Below are 18,417 nucleotides of genomic sequence, written 5' to 3' on the forward strand. Positions count from 1 at the left end.
TCACAGACACTGTATTGGCAGACAAGCATTTTAACCATTCTGCCACCTTCCACACGCGTGCACACACACACAGGACATCATGAACCTTGACTGCTGCAGGCTTTAAGATTGTGTGAAAAGTGACAAAGACTGCACTGTCCAGCAACAGCAAAGTTGTAGACCAAACTGAAAGCAATCCGAAGTCTGAATAAATCACCCACATTCACATTCCATACCACTTCTCCTTAATTTAGTCTGAACTTTCAACTTGACAACTTAACTTGTGCAACTACAATAATATCCTCTCAATAATAACAGCTGCTGACCAACTCCTTAAATTTCCATCAGCTGTAATCCTTTGGTTTCATTACAGAATAGATCAACTTAAATTTGCCTCAAAATCAAATATGAACTTGCACAGCAGTCAAGAACAGATTGACAGACAAACCAAAATGCTGTGCACTCCCTTCGTATCAGAAGCTTCGAACAAATTTGTTTGCTACTGTGAATTCAAGTTGAGAAATTACACAGTACCTTCTCTTTACAATTGAACTGTCTTTTCGTCTCTTCCAGAAAATTATCCAATATACAGGAGGGTGGGGGGAGGGAAGTCTTGTGGAGAATGTATTAAAATGCTCTCAGATTAACAACCATTGGAGGCCAAACCGGAAGTCCCTTAACGAAATGAAGTTTTATGAACAACTTCTTTAACAGTTTAAGATCATGAACTATAAAAGTACAATATCCCCTATTTATGAAATTTGTTGTTGTTATTGTTTTAATTAGGTTTCAGAGTCAAAAGATCAAAGTTGCAAAGACAAATGAAACATTGGCCAATTAAATGAATGACCATGGAAAAAGTAACAAAAATCTGAGAGAAAAAAAATATCAAGAACACTGGGCATGGTTTCTTCTACCTCTTCACCCCTGAATGATAAACATCATGATCATGCAACAATACAGTCATGCAAATGAACTGCTGACTGAAGGCTGTTAAACACTAACACTAACAGACTCATTAAAACTGGCTCTGTCAGACAATTTATCCTGACAGAAAGAAATCTTCTTCCCCCAACCCCCTGGCAAAAACAAAAAAGCATTATTTCACACCACTGCCAATTGGTCATGATAAATTCACAATATAATTAATAATATCTATTGTTTTGATTCTGAGGTATCAAAAGTGAAGATTCTTCAGTAACTATAAATGACAACAGTTTCTGGGAAAATATATCATTTTCTGCGGATGCACACAATTTATGCTGAAATGTTCAGAGAGGATGACATCAGTTTCTGAGACTATAATCATTTAATTTCTGCAAAATACTCCTCGAAGTGCTGTGTTTAGAAGAGCATATACAACCTTCACCCCTGTGCAATGACTTCATAACTGGAATAGCTGGGAAGGTCTTTACTCTTATCAACATCTATCATCCTGCCAAGTTTGGATCCTCCAGCGTAAGTAGCAGCTGCCAAGAAAATGTTGAGAGTTCACCAAGTCTGTGGACAAACATGCATGCACTCACAAGAATACACGCATCATGTAGGTGCATGCACATACAGTCAGTCACTCAGTGTGTGCACATATGTAATTCAAATGTCAATGTTTAGTATGGTGGTGTGAGTGCATGAGTACATGTGTGTGTGTGTGTGTGTGTGTGTGTGTGTGTGTGTGTGTATGCATGAGAGTGTGTGCAAACTACAGGTGTATGTTCATATTTGGGTGTTTGTGGATTTGATCAGCAAATCACACATGCACACACACACACACACACACACACACACACACACAATGACAGGGTGACACATGTGCATATATTGTACACACGCACAAAATTACTGAGGTACACAAACAAACATGCACTGTGCACACACACACACACACACCCATGTTCACATACACACTAGCGCTGTGTGCACAGACATGTAGTGATGTATACAGACACATGACATATGCACTGTGCACACATACATGTATGCGCACACACATGCACACGCACGCACACACACACACACACACACACACACACACAGAACAGTTTCCAACTGACCCATTCTGTGGATCCAGAGCGATGGCCCGGGGCTGGTCCAGCCGCTGCCAAAAGAGGACCTTCCGGAAGGTTCCATCCAAGTTGCTGACCTCGATGCGGTTGGTCTCTGAGTCAGTCCAGTACAGCTTCTTGCCCAGCCAATCACAGGCCAGGCCGTCAGGGGACACAATGCCCGTGGAGATGACGTTCACACTTGTCTGCGAACTGCAAGAAAAACACATTATCATATAGAAACCAATAATTTACATTTCCAGTTCAGGATTTTTGTTGGTTTTTATTGCTTGTTTGTTGTTGTTGTTGTTTTGGGGGGTAAGGGGGCAGCGTAGAGAACAGGAAGATGGTGGTGGTTGTGGTTGTGGTATCGCTTATTCATGGGCAGACAACTTTTTCTCAATGATGTCTATATCATTAATTTTAAATGAACAGCAATGCAAGGTTTGTTTGCTTCTGGTTGGTGATTCTGATGGTTGTTCTCTTTTATTCCTTTCCTCTTCCTTTTTTCTGTCTTTCTTTTTTTCACATTATTTTAATGGTATCAGGATCAGGAAGCTTCATGGTTCTGCAGTTATGACACTTCACTGATAATAGTAAATTTATACCAGCAAATGTATATATATATATATACATATATATATACCTAATACACCATACTACATACACTGGGGATAAGGTGAAACACCTGATCTAAAAAAAAAAAAAAATTTTTATTAACTGGGAGTATCTTTTATGCTGAAGCAGTTTACATCTGATAATCACATGTATATGTCTGAATACCAGGTGTCATCTGTGTGGAAATCCCCTTTCGAAGCAATGGAGTGCAGTGGCAGATAATGATCTATGTGTAATAAATAAACTGACCATAAGCCTCAGCAAGAACAGCTGGAGATAATGCAGCCACAACTTCAATGGTCCCATATATGTAAATGTAATGACAGACTGAAACTCTATAAAAAGCATGTGAAATCAGAAATGTGATCAAATATGATCAAATGTAAGCGTCATATACACGGATGTATGCTGTCATATGCATTGCCAAATGTGTGTCAGCTGGTACTAAGTGCTTTTAAAAACTCAATTTCAGACACTGAATCGGTGCTTTTGACCCATTAAGCAATGGTGGTCAGACTTGGTTAGATCCCCACCTCCACCCCCCTTTCTGACCCCAACCCCCCCACTCCCACCCCCAACACCACCCAAAAATGTTAACAACAAATTATGGTTCACAAGTTAAATAGGTCAACATCTATTATCATCATTGTTATTTATTATGTTAATCATGGGTTAGACTTACACTTAATAATCCACGTCAAACTATAATTTGTTTAAAAACTGAAAGATGTTCCTAATTTCTCATTATATTCCACATATCATTATTTCACAACAAAGGAATTAACAGAGGCAATCCTGATTTAGTCAGATCCCAGGAGCCAGACATAAAAACAACCTTCACTCTGTTCTCCAGAAGTTCTGACACCCAACACACTCCAAATTAACCTCACCTGTTCAGGTAGGTGCGTTCAATAACCTCCAGACTGACGTCCGTCCAGAAGACCCAACCATCATCGAAAATAAAATCCACAGCAGCCGCATCTTCCCGGTTGCTGATAACCACGGTGGAGTTGGACTTGGGGTCAGCAGCATCGATGATGCGAACATCCTTACGATTGGCAAACAGCAGAAAGGGATCACCAGCAACTGAAAGCAAACAATGCAGACCAATCACATCACAATTCTTTTTTTTTTTTCGTTTTGTTTTTAACCATCACATTCACAGAGAAATCTGTACAGAATAATACAATATAAATTACAGTCCAATTCCATGATTCACATTCTCAGTAGCTACTGAATCAAGTCTTCCTTCAAATACGAATGGAAAGAAAATAATTAAACTCAAAAGTTCAATTATAAATAAATTCATTTATTTTTCAGTTTCTGTACCCTAACAAAAAAAAATTGTTGTTTTTGTTTGACCTGGCTGGAAATGTATGACCAGATATATATATGGAAAAGAAAATCTGTGCCAGTGTGTCTACTTGCAGAACTCACACAGGATTAAAAAAATTCTCACTAACAGTAACACACACACACACACACACACACACACACACACAAACACACATAAAGCAAGGTATGTTCAAACCAGTCACACAAAGACCCCTACACCAACCAACAAGCCCTAAAAAAACAAAAACATAATGGGATGAGGGGGGAGGGGGGACAAAGCCCACTTTATCAAATCAGCATCAACACAACGTCAACACCCTACTTCCTTGAGAAAATAAAAACAACAACAAAAAGAAAACCCTGGCTTAATTCCAATGGCTCAACACCATCACCACCACTACTATCTGCACTATCAAACTCCTGCCGAGCTGAGTGCCTGAAAAAGATGTCCGCCCAACAGAAAAAGAAAAGCATAAAAAAAGGGGGTGTGGAGGAGGCAAAACGAGAAGAAGAAAGAAAACAACAACAATATCAACAAGAACCCCAGGAGCTGCACTATGCAAGAAATGCTGGCAGCCTTGTGTACCCTCTGACATCTGCCTGCCTGCAAGTGCCAGTTTCACTGACAACTCTTGTAAGGCATGTCACAGGGCTTTGTTTCCAGCCCTGCAGCACAGTCTGTTTCAGCCCCTGCCCAGGCACCCCTTTTCTTCTCCTTTCTCTCCTCCCCCAACACAGAGAGAGAGAGAGAGAGAGAGAGAGGGGAAGGATTACTTGCCAAAGGTTTTCACTATCTCCTTCCTCCCTTATGCTGCTTGTAGTTGTATGGGCTGTTTCAGTTTCACCAGTTATTTCTACCACTTGTAGGTTGGGTATAAGTATCATTTCCAGACTGTTTCAGTACCCAAGCATTTTTGACATCACAACAGTTTAAAAACCCTGTTTAGTGTTTTAAAAAAAAAAAAAAGAGAGGGTCTGGATAAATTTTCCTTTGTTTTAAATTTTATAAAATTATCCATGCTTATCATCACCTTTTTTAAATTACAATTTACACTATCTACACACATGACCACATGCACACATAACATTTAGAATTTATATTGTGAATGTAAAACTTATAGTATAACATTAACAAAGACAGCATGGCCGATCAGAAAGAAACAAGACAGACAGGCTGAGAGACCTAACAACACACACACACACACACACACACACACACACACACACACACACACACACACACACACACACAAACATACACACCTGAGGAGCCCCCAGCAGCTAACAGAAGAAATGTATTTTCCCATGAATGGCCTGTTATTCTGTGCAACTGACACTTGAAAACATTAATCCCCCTCCATTCAGAACGCAAGCCCTCCCAAACCCCAGCCGATTTTCTTGTAACCTGCACCCTTTCAAAATGGTGCATGGCAGCAATTATTGTCAAGAAAATTTGACACCAACGATTGCTTGTCAGCAATATTGTGTTTGTTGAGCAAATGTTATGACAAACCAACATCATATGACAGGGCTCTATTTTGAACCATAGTTTCCTAAAGCAGCAGACAACAAATGAATGTAATTAAATGGATGTTTTGAATGTCTGCCGATTTATATAGCCAAAACCATAATTATGTGAAATTCATTTATGCTCATTCTCAATGTCTCCTAACATTATGGTAAAAGTATAATCTTTCCCATTTCTTTTTTTTTTTTTTTCAATGCACTACACACACACACACACACACACACACACACACACACACACACACGTGAACTGCATCACAAGAAATAATTTATCTAATCCATATTATGATTGTGGTGAAAAGAAGAGAAATGTTTTAAGTACTGAACAAAGATTAAATGTTGTTCCCTTCTTTAAAAAATGTAAGACAAAAAGCATTCAACTTGATCATGATTTATATCATGTGCCTTTGTTTAATTCCATAAGAGTGACAGTACTCATTCCCAATCCTAGTAAATACTGAATTAAAATACTAAATAGACCAATTTTAAACACAATCTTTTTTATTATATATATATATAATATAAAACATGTTAACAGTGCATAATTAAAATATTTCTGATACATACATCTCTCAATCCTGCAAATTATCCACACTTTGTTTAAAACAGAAGAGAAGAACTGCACTGGATATTATAATTATGATTCGATTAATAGCAGACGACCCCCTCCCAAAAGACAAACTTGTAACAACTCCAGTTACTGAGTTACAGTCTGTCTTTGTCAGTCTGCCTGTGTCTGCATTTGCAGTTCCATTGTATCTGATGACAGCAATACAATGATGTGGTGTTGCTTCAAATCGCAGAAGACTGGAATGGAAAAAAAAAACATTTTCTAAAGTCTGACACGAAGCAGGCCTTTAGTTTGTAAATCACTGAGAGACGGAGTTGAATTAACGTGTCACATATATTCAACATTCATGTGTCAATCAGCAAGCAAACTGTTAATTCATTATCCACCAGCGACAGAAATAAATCAGCTTTCTTTCTTTCTTCTTTTTTTTATGGGGGTGGGGCATGGTGGGTTGAGGGAAGGAGGGGGGTTTTTTCTCCCTTTACCAACCATTCCACTCTTTACAGGGGGCATTTTAGTGCTTGGGGAATAATGTAAAAGGAACCAAAAAACCTAAACCGAATGCCATGGGCAGAAAAATAAACACTGAACTAGGAACAAGGTGCAGAGTGTTAAACATTGTGTGAGTGTGTGTGTGAGTGTGTGTGCTTGTGTGTGTGTGTGTGTGTGTGTGTGTGTGTGTGTGTTACACATACATACATACAGTGATACACACAAGTATATTATGCAAATGCCATGCATACAAAATTACAAACACAGGATACATGTCAACCATTATACTTCCTCCCTTCTCTCCAGGATTCCTCTTCCCCTTCCCTACTTCCAGTTCCACCTCCTTCTTCACACCTAATTTAGATCAACTCACCAGTATCAGTTCCCCCCTCTTCAAACTACTTGGTCCACAGCAGTAAAACTCAAGTGTGGTGCAGCAGTGTTGCCCTCCATATCTAGTCTCTCTTACTGGCACCATGACGAGAGGCAGTAAATCTGTCAGTGTCACGACAATGTCTCCTCAACGGGGCCAATAAATATCTGTCACCTACATTACAGTGTGTCTATTTTCACTGGGCTGAAATGGACAGGATCATGTATCTATGTGGGGAGAAACCATAACCTGACACTGAAGTGTGACCAAAGTGTGACCAACCTACCTCTGTTTACACTATTTCTAGTGTTACTTCCCTCTCCTTTTAGCAAGTGCCACTCACCACCAACTAGTCTCTGAATCTGTGTCAGTAAGTTTGATTTAAATACAAGAAAAGTAAGTAGGAAAACACTGGTTGTTTTTAATTATGAAAATGGGCAGTTGCATGTGTATGCGCATTTACATGTACAATTATTGAACAAAATAAGGTACATTACTTTGAAAAGAGGTAAGTTTTTTGGCAGGACCAATTCAATTAAAAAATCCAAAGAGATGTCACTCAAACAATGTAGCTATGCTGAAACAGAACCAGTAGAGCACAGTGATTTCAAGCTGAATTGCTAACAAAAAATCACAATACACTGTTTTTTTGTTGTTTTTTTAACCCCTTCCAGGAGGGGTAACGGAAGGGAATTGTGATGATAAGAGATAGGAGGTGACCCAAAGTGGTCTAGATCCATTCAGTTCATCTAGAAAATTATGTGAATCTGCAAATGACAATCACTGAAGTGACTGTTTTCTTTTACACAACATTTACACTTACACTAGTTTCATTCACAGCAGAAAACTTAGGTCCTTCGTAGATCAATTAATAGTTTTACACACTATTGTTATAGTTAGAACTCAGGTCCTTCACAGATCAACTCATAGTTTTACATACTATCATTAGAGCTCCCTCTCGCTTGCTGTTGAGGAAGGTGGCTTCAACCCTTATCTCATCTGAAATTTTAGAGGATTCTCATTTTCTTACACTGTCACAGTCTTAAAGTTATGGTACTAACTTTTTTTCTTTTTTTTTTTTAACTGGTAGTATGACTGATGACCTGTCAACCTAATGCCCCATCACTTCGCTTGCTTCATTTCTCTCCCCCCTCCGTTGAGATTGGCAAAAATTGGAAAAACCATTAAAAGAAAACAGAAACTGAGAAAGCTAAATAAAACTTAAAAGGAGAGACAAGGAAAAGTCAACCATCTGTGTTTGAGAGAGAGAGAGTGAGGGAGAGACAGAGAGAGAGAGACTGAGAAGAGAGAGTGTGTGACCCTGGCCCTGCCACAACCAGCAATCAACGCCTGACACGAAAATTGGTGTAGTCACAATCTCTTTCACCTTACCTTTCCCTCCAACCTCTAGGACTCCCCTATGCCCTTCCACTTCCCTCCACCACCACCACCACCACTACACATCACTTCCTCCACCTGCACCTTCTCCAGCCCCATCCCCCACCATCCTCCCCAAACCTCCCGATTCTGTTCTTCCCAGTAGCAGTAATCAGCGTGGATGTGGCCTGAGCTGGCAAAATGCCCCCATCGCGGCAGTGAAGCCACGGCATACATCAGTGGCAAATCTGACATGCACAGTGCTTGGGAAAGACCTGAACTGGGAGAGAGTGAGGTGCAAGCGTGGGGGGGAAGGGGGTCGGAGGAGGGAGGGTGGTGTGAGGGGGGGTGGAGGGGGAGGGGGAACTGAAGAGAACAGATCACCATCAACTTAAAACCCAAAATGCTTTTTGCTTGAAACCTCTCTCTCCTCTCAGCTTCAACCCACCCTCTCTCTCCCTCCATCCCTAAACTCCACGTGAACAAACTTTGGAGCTTGAGAGTCAGTAAGGGTTTAAACATAAAGGATTTCTTTTCTTCCTTCTCTTCTGCTCATTTTTTTTTTCTTTTCTTTCTTTCTTCTTATTACTCAATGGAGTTGGTGATGATTATAACGACCATGACACTACAAGAAGTGAACATTTTCACTTTTAATTCACAAGGCCTCACTAAAAATACGATAATTAAAAAAAATAATAAATAAATAAAATAACAAGCATAGCATGTGCATGTGTGTGTGGGCATGGGGTGTGGGGGTGGGGGGTGGTGCTCTGTGTGTGTGTGTGTATGTGTGTGTATACATGTGTGAATACAAAGATCTGAATGCCAAGTTCCATAAAAAGTAGACGGAAATCCCAAGTTGTATCCATGTGTTCTTCATTTTTCCCCAAAATGTCATGTTGTGACCTTGAACACTGACCCCCTGACCTTCATCCTCTTAACTTAATTAACCTGGTGTCCAAGCACTGCTGTGGAGTCAAAATTCATTTCATTAAATTAAAACAGTTTCCACGTTTCTCTGCATAAAATGCAAGTGAAGGGAAATAACTTCAACATTTCCAGCAGTCTCCACATGTGTAAAATGTGTACATCAGTATGACAGGGAAGGCTGTAAGCTGTACAATCCCTTAGGTTGAATGGGTTAAGACCTTTTACCCTTTCCCTTACCAATTAGTGAATTACTGTGCAAAGGTTTTAAGATTGTATGCTGATTGTACAAGATCTTTTTGCTCTTCATAGCATCAAACAAAAATTATCATTTATATCACACTTTTTTTCCCAAGGCACTTTGCAGTTTTACTGTGTATGGAATCCACACAGAAGCTGTCTGCTTAGTGTCCCAAGTGACCTAACAACTTGATACTTCCAACTTAGCTACCCATAAAACAACAACAAACACACAAAACAATCTTAAAACCTCTGACTGTTCCCATGCCTATGGAGTCTGGGCATGAGGACAGACAGACAAGGAGAAACTTGACAAAAGGACCAAACAGGGTAGAAAAGTAAACAAACACAATACACTCCTTCACGCCATTGACTGCAGGCGGCTTGGCAGGCAGGGACAATTCCCCCCTTTTTCAGTCTGACATGTGTCAGAGGCAGCTGTTGAAAGATGTCATTAAGCCCGGCAGACACCCTGAATTTATTGCAAAGCCCTTTAGCTGGGCTCTAAAAATACTTTCTTTCCCTTTACACCCACAGACTGTCTTCTTTTTTCATAAAGGGCACACAAATAGACCAAACGACAGAGGCATCTGGGTGCATGCACACATGCATGAACATGCATACACACAATTTCTGAATTTGCAAGTTCCCCAAACCACATACTACACTCATGTGCACATAATAAAAGTTAAATACACAAATCTACACACACACACACACACACACACACACACACACTGAGAGAGAGAGAGAGATGTGCACACAAACACACTCAGGAAACAACACAATTCAGATTTGTGCAATACAAAGATGAATCAGAACAGAGAGCAGGTACAGGCTACATTACATATATTATAACTAAGACTAGTAAGAGCATAACTATAGAAAGTTTGTGAATGACCATGGAAAATGAAGACCAACAAAGAAACAGACAGTGAGATACTGAGATTGTATGAAAATTGTCTTCATACACACAATATGAACACATGTATGCACAAATGTGCAAACGGATCCATACACAAAAATGTGTGGGTCATTCTTCAGTGCTCATCACATAAAAATGTGGGAACTGGAGGCAAAAATCAAAACTGATTACATACACTGTTTTATATAGATATCTAAATTCTTCATATTTGCAGACATAATTGGAAGAACATAACAAATGTTACCTCATTTCCATGCTATGTGTGGATAATGTCACTTTGTCAGGATGCCAATGGCCATAACATTTGTGACACTGTGACTCAAAGTGCTTTATTTATGGACATAAAAATCTGACAGAATAGATCAAATTTTCTTGGAAGACATCTAGTATAAATATCAATGCATTGTTTTCATGCGCACATTTTTAGTATACTGTTGTATGCATATGGAAATAATATGACACACATCACAAACATTACAACTCTAGTGAAAAATATATATATAATATATTCCAACATTTAAACTTTAAACAAAACTTTGATGAAATAAAATAATACAATGCCAAGCATCTCATGAAATAAAAAAAAAACACAAAAAACCACCCACAGTGAGTGATTATCAACATTCAACACAAACTGATATTCTCAGAGTTAACAGGCATTTTTTTTTCTTTTCTTTTTTTTTTTTTAAAGAAAGAAAGAAAGAAAAAGATAACACTTGTGACATTTCACATTTTACAAATGGAATGATAATCTAACATTGAATAAGTTGTATCTGTTCAAATCTTTATTCTTCTCTTCTACAACTGCTTTCCACATGTTAAAGATGTCTGATTTCATTATTTTCTTGTTTGTCAATGAAAAGTGAAGTGGTCAGAAAAAAAGCCACTTTTTAGGAGTTATCATATAGCACAAGTGTTGACATAACAGAATTTGTTTGAACAGCTGAAATTGATCAATCAAACTAATTTAAATTATATGAATGAAAGGATGCAAAGCTGATAATATAAATTCATCTCAACATGTGACAGACCTCAAAAGTCACTGATTTTACCATTTTCGATCTTGTCATGGATCAACCCTTTGTTGTCAGGGAACAAACTGACTGGAAAATATGGTTTGATAACCTCTCAAATCTGTTTTTGGGATACATATATATGCTGAAAAGGGAATTTTCCAGGCGCTTTGATAGTTTCATGGCTATGTAGATTCTACTGGGAAAAATGTATCCACTGTTGGGCTCGCAACAAATGCAACACAAGAAATCTGATCAAACACAATTTCATTTTGACTGATAGTGATACTAAAGTAAAAGTTAAGCCAAATTTGCATTAAAAATGTAAAGAAGGGTATGATACTAATAACCTTGCAACCATAGCAACTTCTGTTCGTGGTTTCATTGTTGAGTAGAAGACTAAAACTGTGTTGAACACTCAAGACAAATGTGACACTAAAATAGTAGCATGTCAAAAATGAAAAAATAAACTTCAAGTTCAACTTAAAACAATGTCCAGTGTGGAAAAATTAATGTCTGTGATGGCATTTTAAAGGTGTTATGGTGCGATCTGGATTTTCATTGTCTGTCCAAATGTATAAATGGAACTTTAATGGAACTTTTTGTGTTTTAAATGTGGCACAACAGCAGCAGGCTTCATTTTCCCTTTTCAGTCGGCATTTTCTTGTGACATTTGCGTTCTATTTTGAAATGTTTTTACCCAAACTTTTTTTCCCAACTGTATAATTTATTCAGTAAAGAATGTGACCCTCACTGATGACTGAAGAATGACCCACATATTGATATATATAATAATGTAACAAACTAAAAGTTACATTCCAGCAAAAGAAAAATATTTTCAGATTGTTTACATAAACTTTTAAGCCACAACTCATACACAAATACATGTAGACATATATATATATATATATATACACACATTTAGTCTGTCCACACACACACACACACACACACACACACACACACACACGCTTATACACTGCACACATGTACTGTTAAATATCAAACATTCCAAAACATACATGCAGGTCTGTAATCATGGTTTGGGGCAAAATGGGAAGCAATGATAAGAACAGGGAAGGAAGAAAAAATACACAGCCCCAACCACAACATACACTGTCAACCCACAGATCAATGCTTCTCCGCTGATTCACTTGCACCCTAAGAAATGATTGCTTGTCCCAGCCATACAAATTCCAAAGGTAAGATTGGAAAAGGAAAGGAGCCTGAAGAGCCCTACAGTTAAGAAAAGGGGACAAGGAGAGAGCAAGGGGGTGTGGGGGGAGAGAGTTGCCCTCCCAAAATCAACAAACAGCTGTCAGCTTTGCCTGGCTGGCAGGTGCTGACAAGATAGGCACAAGCTGGAGGGTAAACCTGCCGGTCACCCCTACCTACCTACCCCAATCACTGGCACAGGAAATTACACATTCTCTTCTCTCTCTTATACATGTCAACTCCTCACTCACGTTCACCTGTTCAGACAGGTCAAACTGTTGTACTGCTGAGGCAGAGATTAAAGCAGAGTAACACTCTGGCCTGTGTCAACTTCAAAATTTCAACACTTAAGATCCCACTGCATTTCAAAATGTTGTTCAAGTACAGATCTATGAATGCTACATTAATTCAACAGAACGCTTAGTCACTGCATTGATACACAAAAAAATTATGAAATAACCTCACCATAAATTTTCTAAACATATAATCTGTCTAGCTAGTAGCTATCCCTATTTCAGTATAATTTTTATATAGATCTGTCAAATTTCTTTTAAATTGTTTTATAAAACATAATCAACAAATTTAGTCATTATCCTCTAATTTGACAAGACATTTTGGTAACTGAAAAAGTGAATACATGATCAATGTTACAGTTCAAAAACTTTTGTCATTAAATCTGGTGTCCTCATGATATGCTTCTGTTCACTATTAGATCCATATCCAACTCTTGTCTAAGAACTTTTTTTTCTCTTGCTGTCAGTGTTGTGTTATGTTTGCGTTTGTTGACTAACTCTGCAAATCACTTTGTTTCAGTTTCAACATGTGTGAATGCATAATATATATGTACACACACACACACACACACACACACACACACACACACACACACAGAGTGACATCCTTTTTTTTTTCCAATTTGAACTGTACAGTGTTGCCACTGAAACATATAGCAGAAACTGAGAAAGAAGCGGAAATAACATTTGGACGTTAAAACTAACAGCCAACTGAAGAAACTGTCATGCTTCTTTAGATCAAACATCATGTCAATTCATACAAGCAATATATTAGTTTTCCCACAATCATAATTTAAGTTAAACTAAAAATTATTTCTCACATCCCCGTTTCTCAATCTACATTTCAACAAAGAAAGACAAATTACTCTTTTTACTGTTTATCCAAACACATCATCATGATTATGTATTTGTCATTTATGCACTGTATACTGTATACACTCTAACAGTCTAAGGCTAATGGTCACATTCAACTCAAACACACAAGTATACATTGCATACTCATGTGGCATGTACACACACACACACACACACACACACACACACACACGCACGCACCCACGCACACACGCACACACACACACACACACTAAACACAGTCACAGAACTTCATAAAACCAGTACAGTCTCAGAACTTCCAAAGACAGCTCTGACAAAATGGACAGAGAGTAAAACATGATATGATCATAATGGTAGATACACCAAAAAACATACTTTTGATAGTGTTCCAAGACCAGTAAACATTTTCAATTAACTGTAGTTTATCAGATGACAAACTTTATACAGACTGCTTCATGAGGCACAAGCCATTCACCTGACACTATCTAATGCTGTTGTAATGGCACCTTGCGCAAGATGGGATCTGAGACCAGCTATTGCAGACTCCCAGTACTGGTACTTTTATCTTGCACTGTTGCATCTGGTGACACATGAGGCCAGCTATTGAACAGCTATTGCCGGTATTTTTATCATGCATTGTTGTGCACATCAAGTAACATATGAGACCAGCTACTGCACTTTTGCAGTATTAGTATCTTCAAATTCAATCAATGTTACATTGTTACAATAGGGTCTGCTTAGCAATCCCTATTCTTTCTTTGAACTAACAAGTAAATTCTAACAAGTAATCTTCTAAAAAGAGAGAGAGAGAGAGAGAGAGAGAGAGAGAGAGAGAGAGAGAGAGAGAGAGAGGTGTATCATTATAAGGTAAAAGCAACATTTTGCATTTTAAGCCATAATTTAGGTCTGACATCACTTTTATGCATCAGTTCATTTTGTGTGTGTATCATATGAAACAGCAGCATGTCATAAACTAAGAAGAAAGTCTTATTTCAAAATCATAAATTAATTATGACGGTTTTAATCCAACGTTGTCATACTTTCAGAATATCACAAGTAAACTCAACAGTATGCTTTATTAGTTTATAAGATTTTGTAATTCACCAAGTAAGTTTCCTTTTACTTATCCTGATTGGCAGTACTGCCAGACCATGTCTGTTTCAAATGTTTGTCAATAACTGTATCTGTAGACCTTTACATGTATTTGCCTCCATCCTCCATGTCCCATTTTGCATTTATCCATAATCCATACAATAACCAACAGTATCATACACAAAAACAAGAGGTGGAGAATCCATCAGTTCATGGCTCACATGTGATCCACTGATTTAAAAACTAAAAAAAATGAAACTGAAAATGTAGGTGGTTGGGGTGTGGGGGACTGTTCCTCAAAAACTAAACTATCATGATACAGACCTATCAATCCAAATCATACTTTCACTCACTGTCTGAAACAAGTGTTTGCCAAAATGAAAGTTGTGAGCTGGAAACTTAAGAATTCAGAAATCCAGCTAAAGTAACAAACCATTGTGATCAACACACCATTTCATTGTTTTATGATCAAAATACAAATCTCTTGAAGTTTTTAAATGTCCCCGTCTTGATGATGACTTTCCAGATTGGATAAATTGTAACAAAACTGCCAAATAACTTTCAGGCACAATATAAACTATAACTACTTCTGTCAACTATCAAGTCCAATTCTTTTGTTCAGAATTTCTTCTTTTCTTTTCTTTTAGTTTTAACTGCAGACAAGAAATAGAATGTCAAACTGTCAAGTTAAATGCACAACTAATTCCGGAAACACAAAAATATTATCCAGCAAAGAACCAGGACCCAAACAAATCTCCAAAGACTAAAACTAGTGAAAGAAATAATCCAGAGACTAAACAGTAAAACAGAATTAAACAATCATAATCTAGAATACAGTTTAATCCATAAGACTTGCAACCTATGAGTGGAAAGAATTTCTGGGGCTCAGTATCTAATTCAAACACAAATTTCATACTGACAACATATTTCCACTCCAAACAAAATGAAAATTTCATACTGATGATGTAATTTCCATTCCAAACAAAATGAATTTGTTTGAAATCATCACACACACACACACACACACAACCGAATCAGTGTTAGTGCGTGTATGTACACTCATTTTCTTTGCAAACATGAGCTGAAACTAATAACATTATGCAAAAAAAAAAAAAAAAAAATTAATTAAATAACAATAAGTGTCAGCATTGCTGCAGTAGTAATAACAATAATAATTAAACACAAGAAATCACCTTACAGAAGAATGAGGAGAAAACTGGAATATATTATTTTAAAGAAACACTGAGAAATATCACGTACACACACACACACACACACACTCACATAAATGTATACATGAGCTTTACATCCATGCACACCACCACCACATCACAGTCTCACATAAGTAATGTACACAAACACTGAAACAGTGAAGGTAAGAAGAAAAAAAACAATAAAGAAGAGTGAACATAATACAGCTGCATCATTTAGTACTGGGAGAGGGTTGGTGCATATATGCATTTGTCAATCAGTTCAGCTCTCTATCAAATCAACAACTATCATTAATAGTTAACAATTCTTTCTCAAGTTTCTGTTAACCTTAGAAGTTAGATATGAGTTTATGACCAACATCACCTTCCTGACGATTCTTGTCATTATTGGTGAATGGTTGAAATACAGCTGATTTTTGCAAAGAACGTTACAAAGAACTGAATACTCTGCAGCTGCTACTGTCATAACTTTGACATTAAAATTCTGTCTGACCCTGTGAGGTCAACTGTATGTGAGGTCAACAGAAAGCAAGTCAGGTCACCTGGCCAAATTCACCTGACCAATGCTGTAAATTGTGTGCTTCTCCTGATATCTTAAAAATGTATTATTTCTTTTCGCCTTTCTTTTAATTCTCTGTTGAACAGTATGAGACGGCCATGGGAGAGTGGTTTATCGTCGACTGACCAGATGGTCCTGGGGTCCCCAGAGAACACATTTCCCAAACATCACGTGACAACGGAATCCCTGAAGGGCTTTCCCGTGTTAGCGCCAAGCGATCCCGTAGGACTATTCCCAGAATCAAATTACGTTTATGTTAAATAATATTCTCATCACCGCCTACAATACATGCCCAGCGTTTGTAATTCCATACTACGAGCATAATACCGCAAGTATACATGCGCAAAACAGCAATGAAAAGAATAAACTTCGAAACCCAATGTGTGAAATTCTCTTTCCAAAATGGCCGACCAAAAGAAAAAGAACATGCAAGAAAATCATCGAAGCCAGTTTATTCTGATCATTCAGCAAAATAAAGCAATGCCTTCTATTCAGTCTCTCTAATCTGTATCAGATGCCTTCACTATGCAGTATCGTATGTGTCAAACTGCAGAGACAACAGAATTCAACATGAATAATGCACAGCACAAGCAGACAAGGGGTACAAAATAAACAATCACTCACCAGTACAAAGTGACAAGATCCGAATAACACCGATGACTATCGTAATAATCCCCATACTATGACCATCAGGAAAAATACATGTGTCTGATGGCAGGAATAAAGACGAGTGAATCCGGCGTTATCGTCGACATCAGGAAAAAGCGTGTGAACATCGCAATGAGACACAACTCGAAGCACACAACACTCACAGAACTACTTTCAAAGCGAAGAATCACTCCGCGAGATACGGAGGCTTGAGCGGATTAAAAGTGACACTTCAAAAATAAAAAGCAAAACAAAAACTTTACGAGCACTCACCTCTTTGGTTTTCATATTTTCAATCTATTAATGCTCATGGTGTGTAAAAACACGATTGAGCATGAGCTATAAAGTATTCCGTTTAGGGAACTTACTTTCTGCGGAAGAGCCAAAAGGTATGTACGTGTGTAGAGAGTCGTGAGTCGGGCACCTGTTTTGAGGCAACAGTGAGGGGTCAGGGCTGGGGTCAGGACAGGTAGATTTATCTTCGGCAACTTCGGCAGCGTTTTCGCGAAGTGAAAACCAAGCAAGTAAGAACAGATGGAACGGTGCGCAAGAAAACAAGAGGGGTTTAACGACTGGGTTCTGTGTGGTGAAAAACCGCAGACCGGCCAAATTATCGTATTTAAAACTCGGCTGAGACGGAACTGATAAACACAGTGAAGTTATAAAAACTGAAGAATAACTCAAGACCGTGGAAGAATGAATCGGTCGAACGACTAAATTCACAAAATGTATCTCTGGGAAAACTGGGGTGGGATGGGGGTGAAAGGGAGATGGGAGATTAAATAGTTAGAAGGCCGGAGAGCTGACTGTGACGTGCGTAGGTCTGCTGAGCTCGTAGGCCAAAGTGGTGTCAGTCAAACTGAAAAGGCCTCAGTAAAGTAACCGTGTGTGTGTGTGTGTGAGAGAGAGAGAGAGAGAGAGAGAGAGAGAGAGAGAGAGCACCGTTTGTAGAAACTTTACATGGTCTGCACAGCCAGTGGACAACTGACACCCGGGACGAAACTGATTTGCTCTCTACCGCAGTGCAAACTGGTGGCTGACAGAACTGATCCGTGCACTGAGGTGCAGTTTGCTGGGCTATATAGTTCATGAATACACTGGTAAGTGCCTATATATGACTGGAGAAAATATGTCACAGATAGA

At 38.4% G+C, this 18,417-nt stretch overlaps 1 protein-coding gene across 1 annotated transcript in view; it reads right to left on the minus strand.

Annotated features, from left to right (window-relative positions):
- Nucleotides 1-17,437, minus strand: part of LOC143286808 (low-density lipoprotein receptor-related protein 6-like) — a 49,501-nt gene extending 32,064 nt beyond the window's left edge. The window contains exons 1-3 of the mRNA XM_076594606.1: nt 17,251-17,437; nt 3,530-3,725; nt 2,031-2,234 (exon numbers count right to left, since the gene is read on the minus strand). Coding sequence (XP_076450721.1) covers nt 2,031-2,234; nt 3,530-3,725; nt 17,251-17,305 — 455 coding nt within the window. The 5' untranslated portion in view covers nt 17,306-17,437. The remainder of the gene's footprint in view (nt 1-2,030; nt 2,235-3,529; nt 3,726-17,250) is intronic.
- Nucleotides 17,438-18,417: the final 980 nt, after the last annotated feature.

Source organism: Babylonia areolata, chromosome 10 (genome assembly GCF_041734735.1).
Source record: "Babylonia areolata isolate BAREFJ2019XMU chromosome 10, ASM4173473v1, whole genome shotgun sequence".
Classification (NCBI taxonomy): Eukaryota; Metazoa; Mollusca; class Gastropoda; order Neogastropoda; family Buccinidae; genus Babylonia; species Babylonia areolata.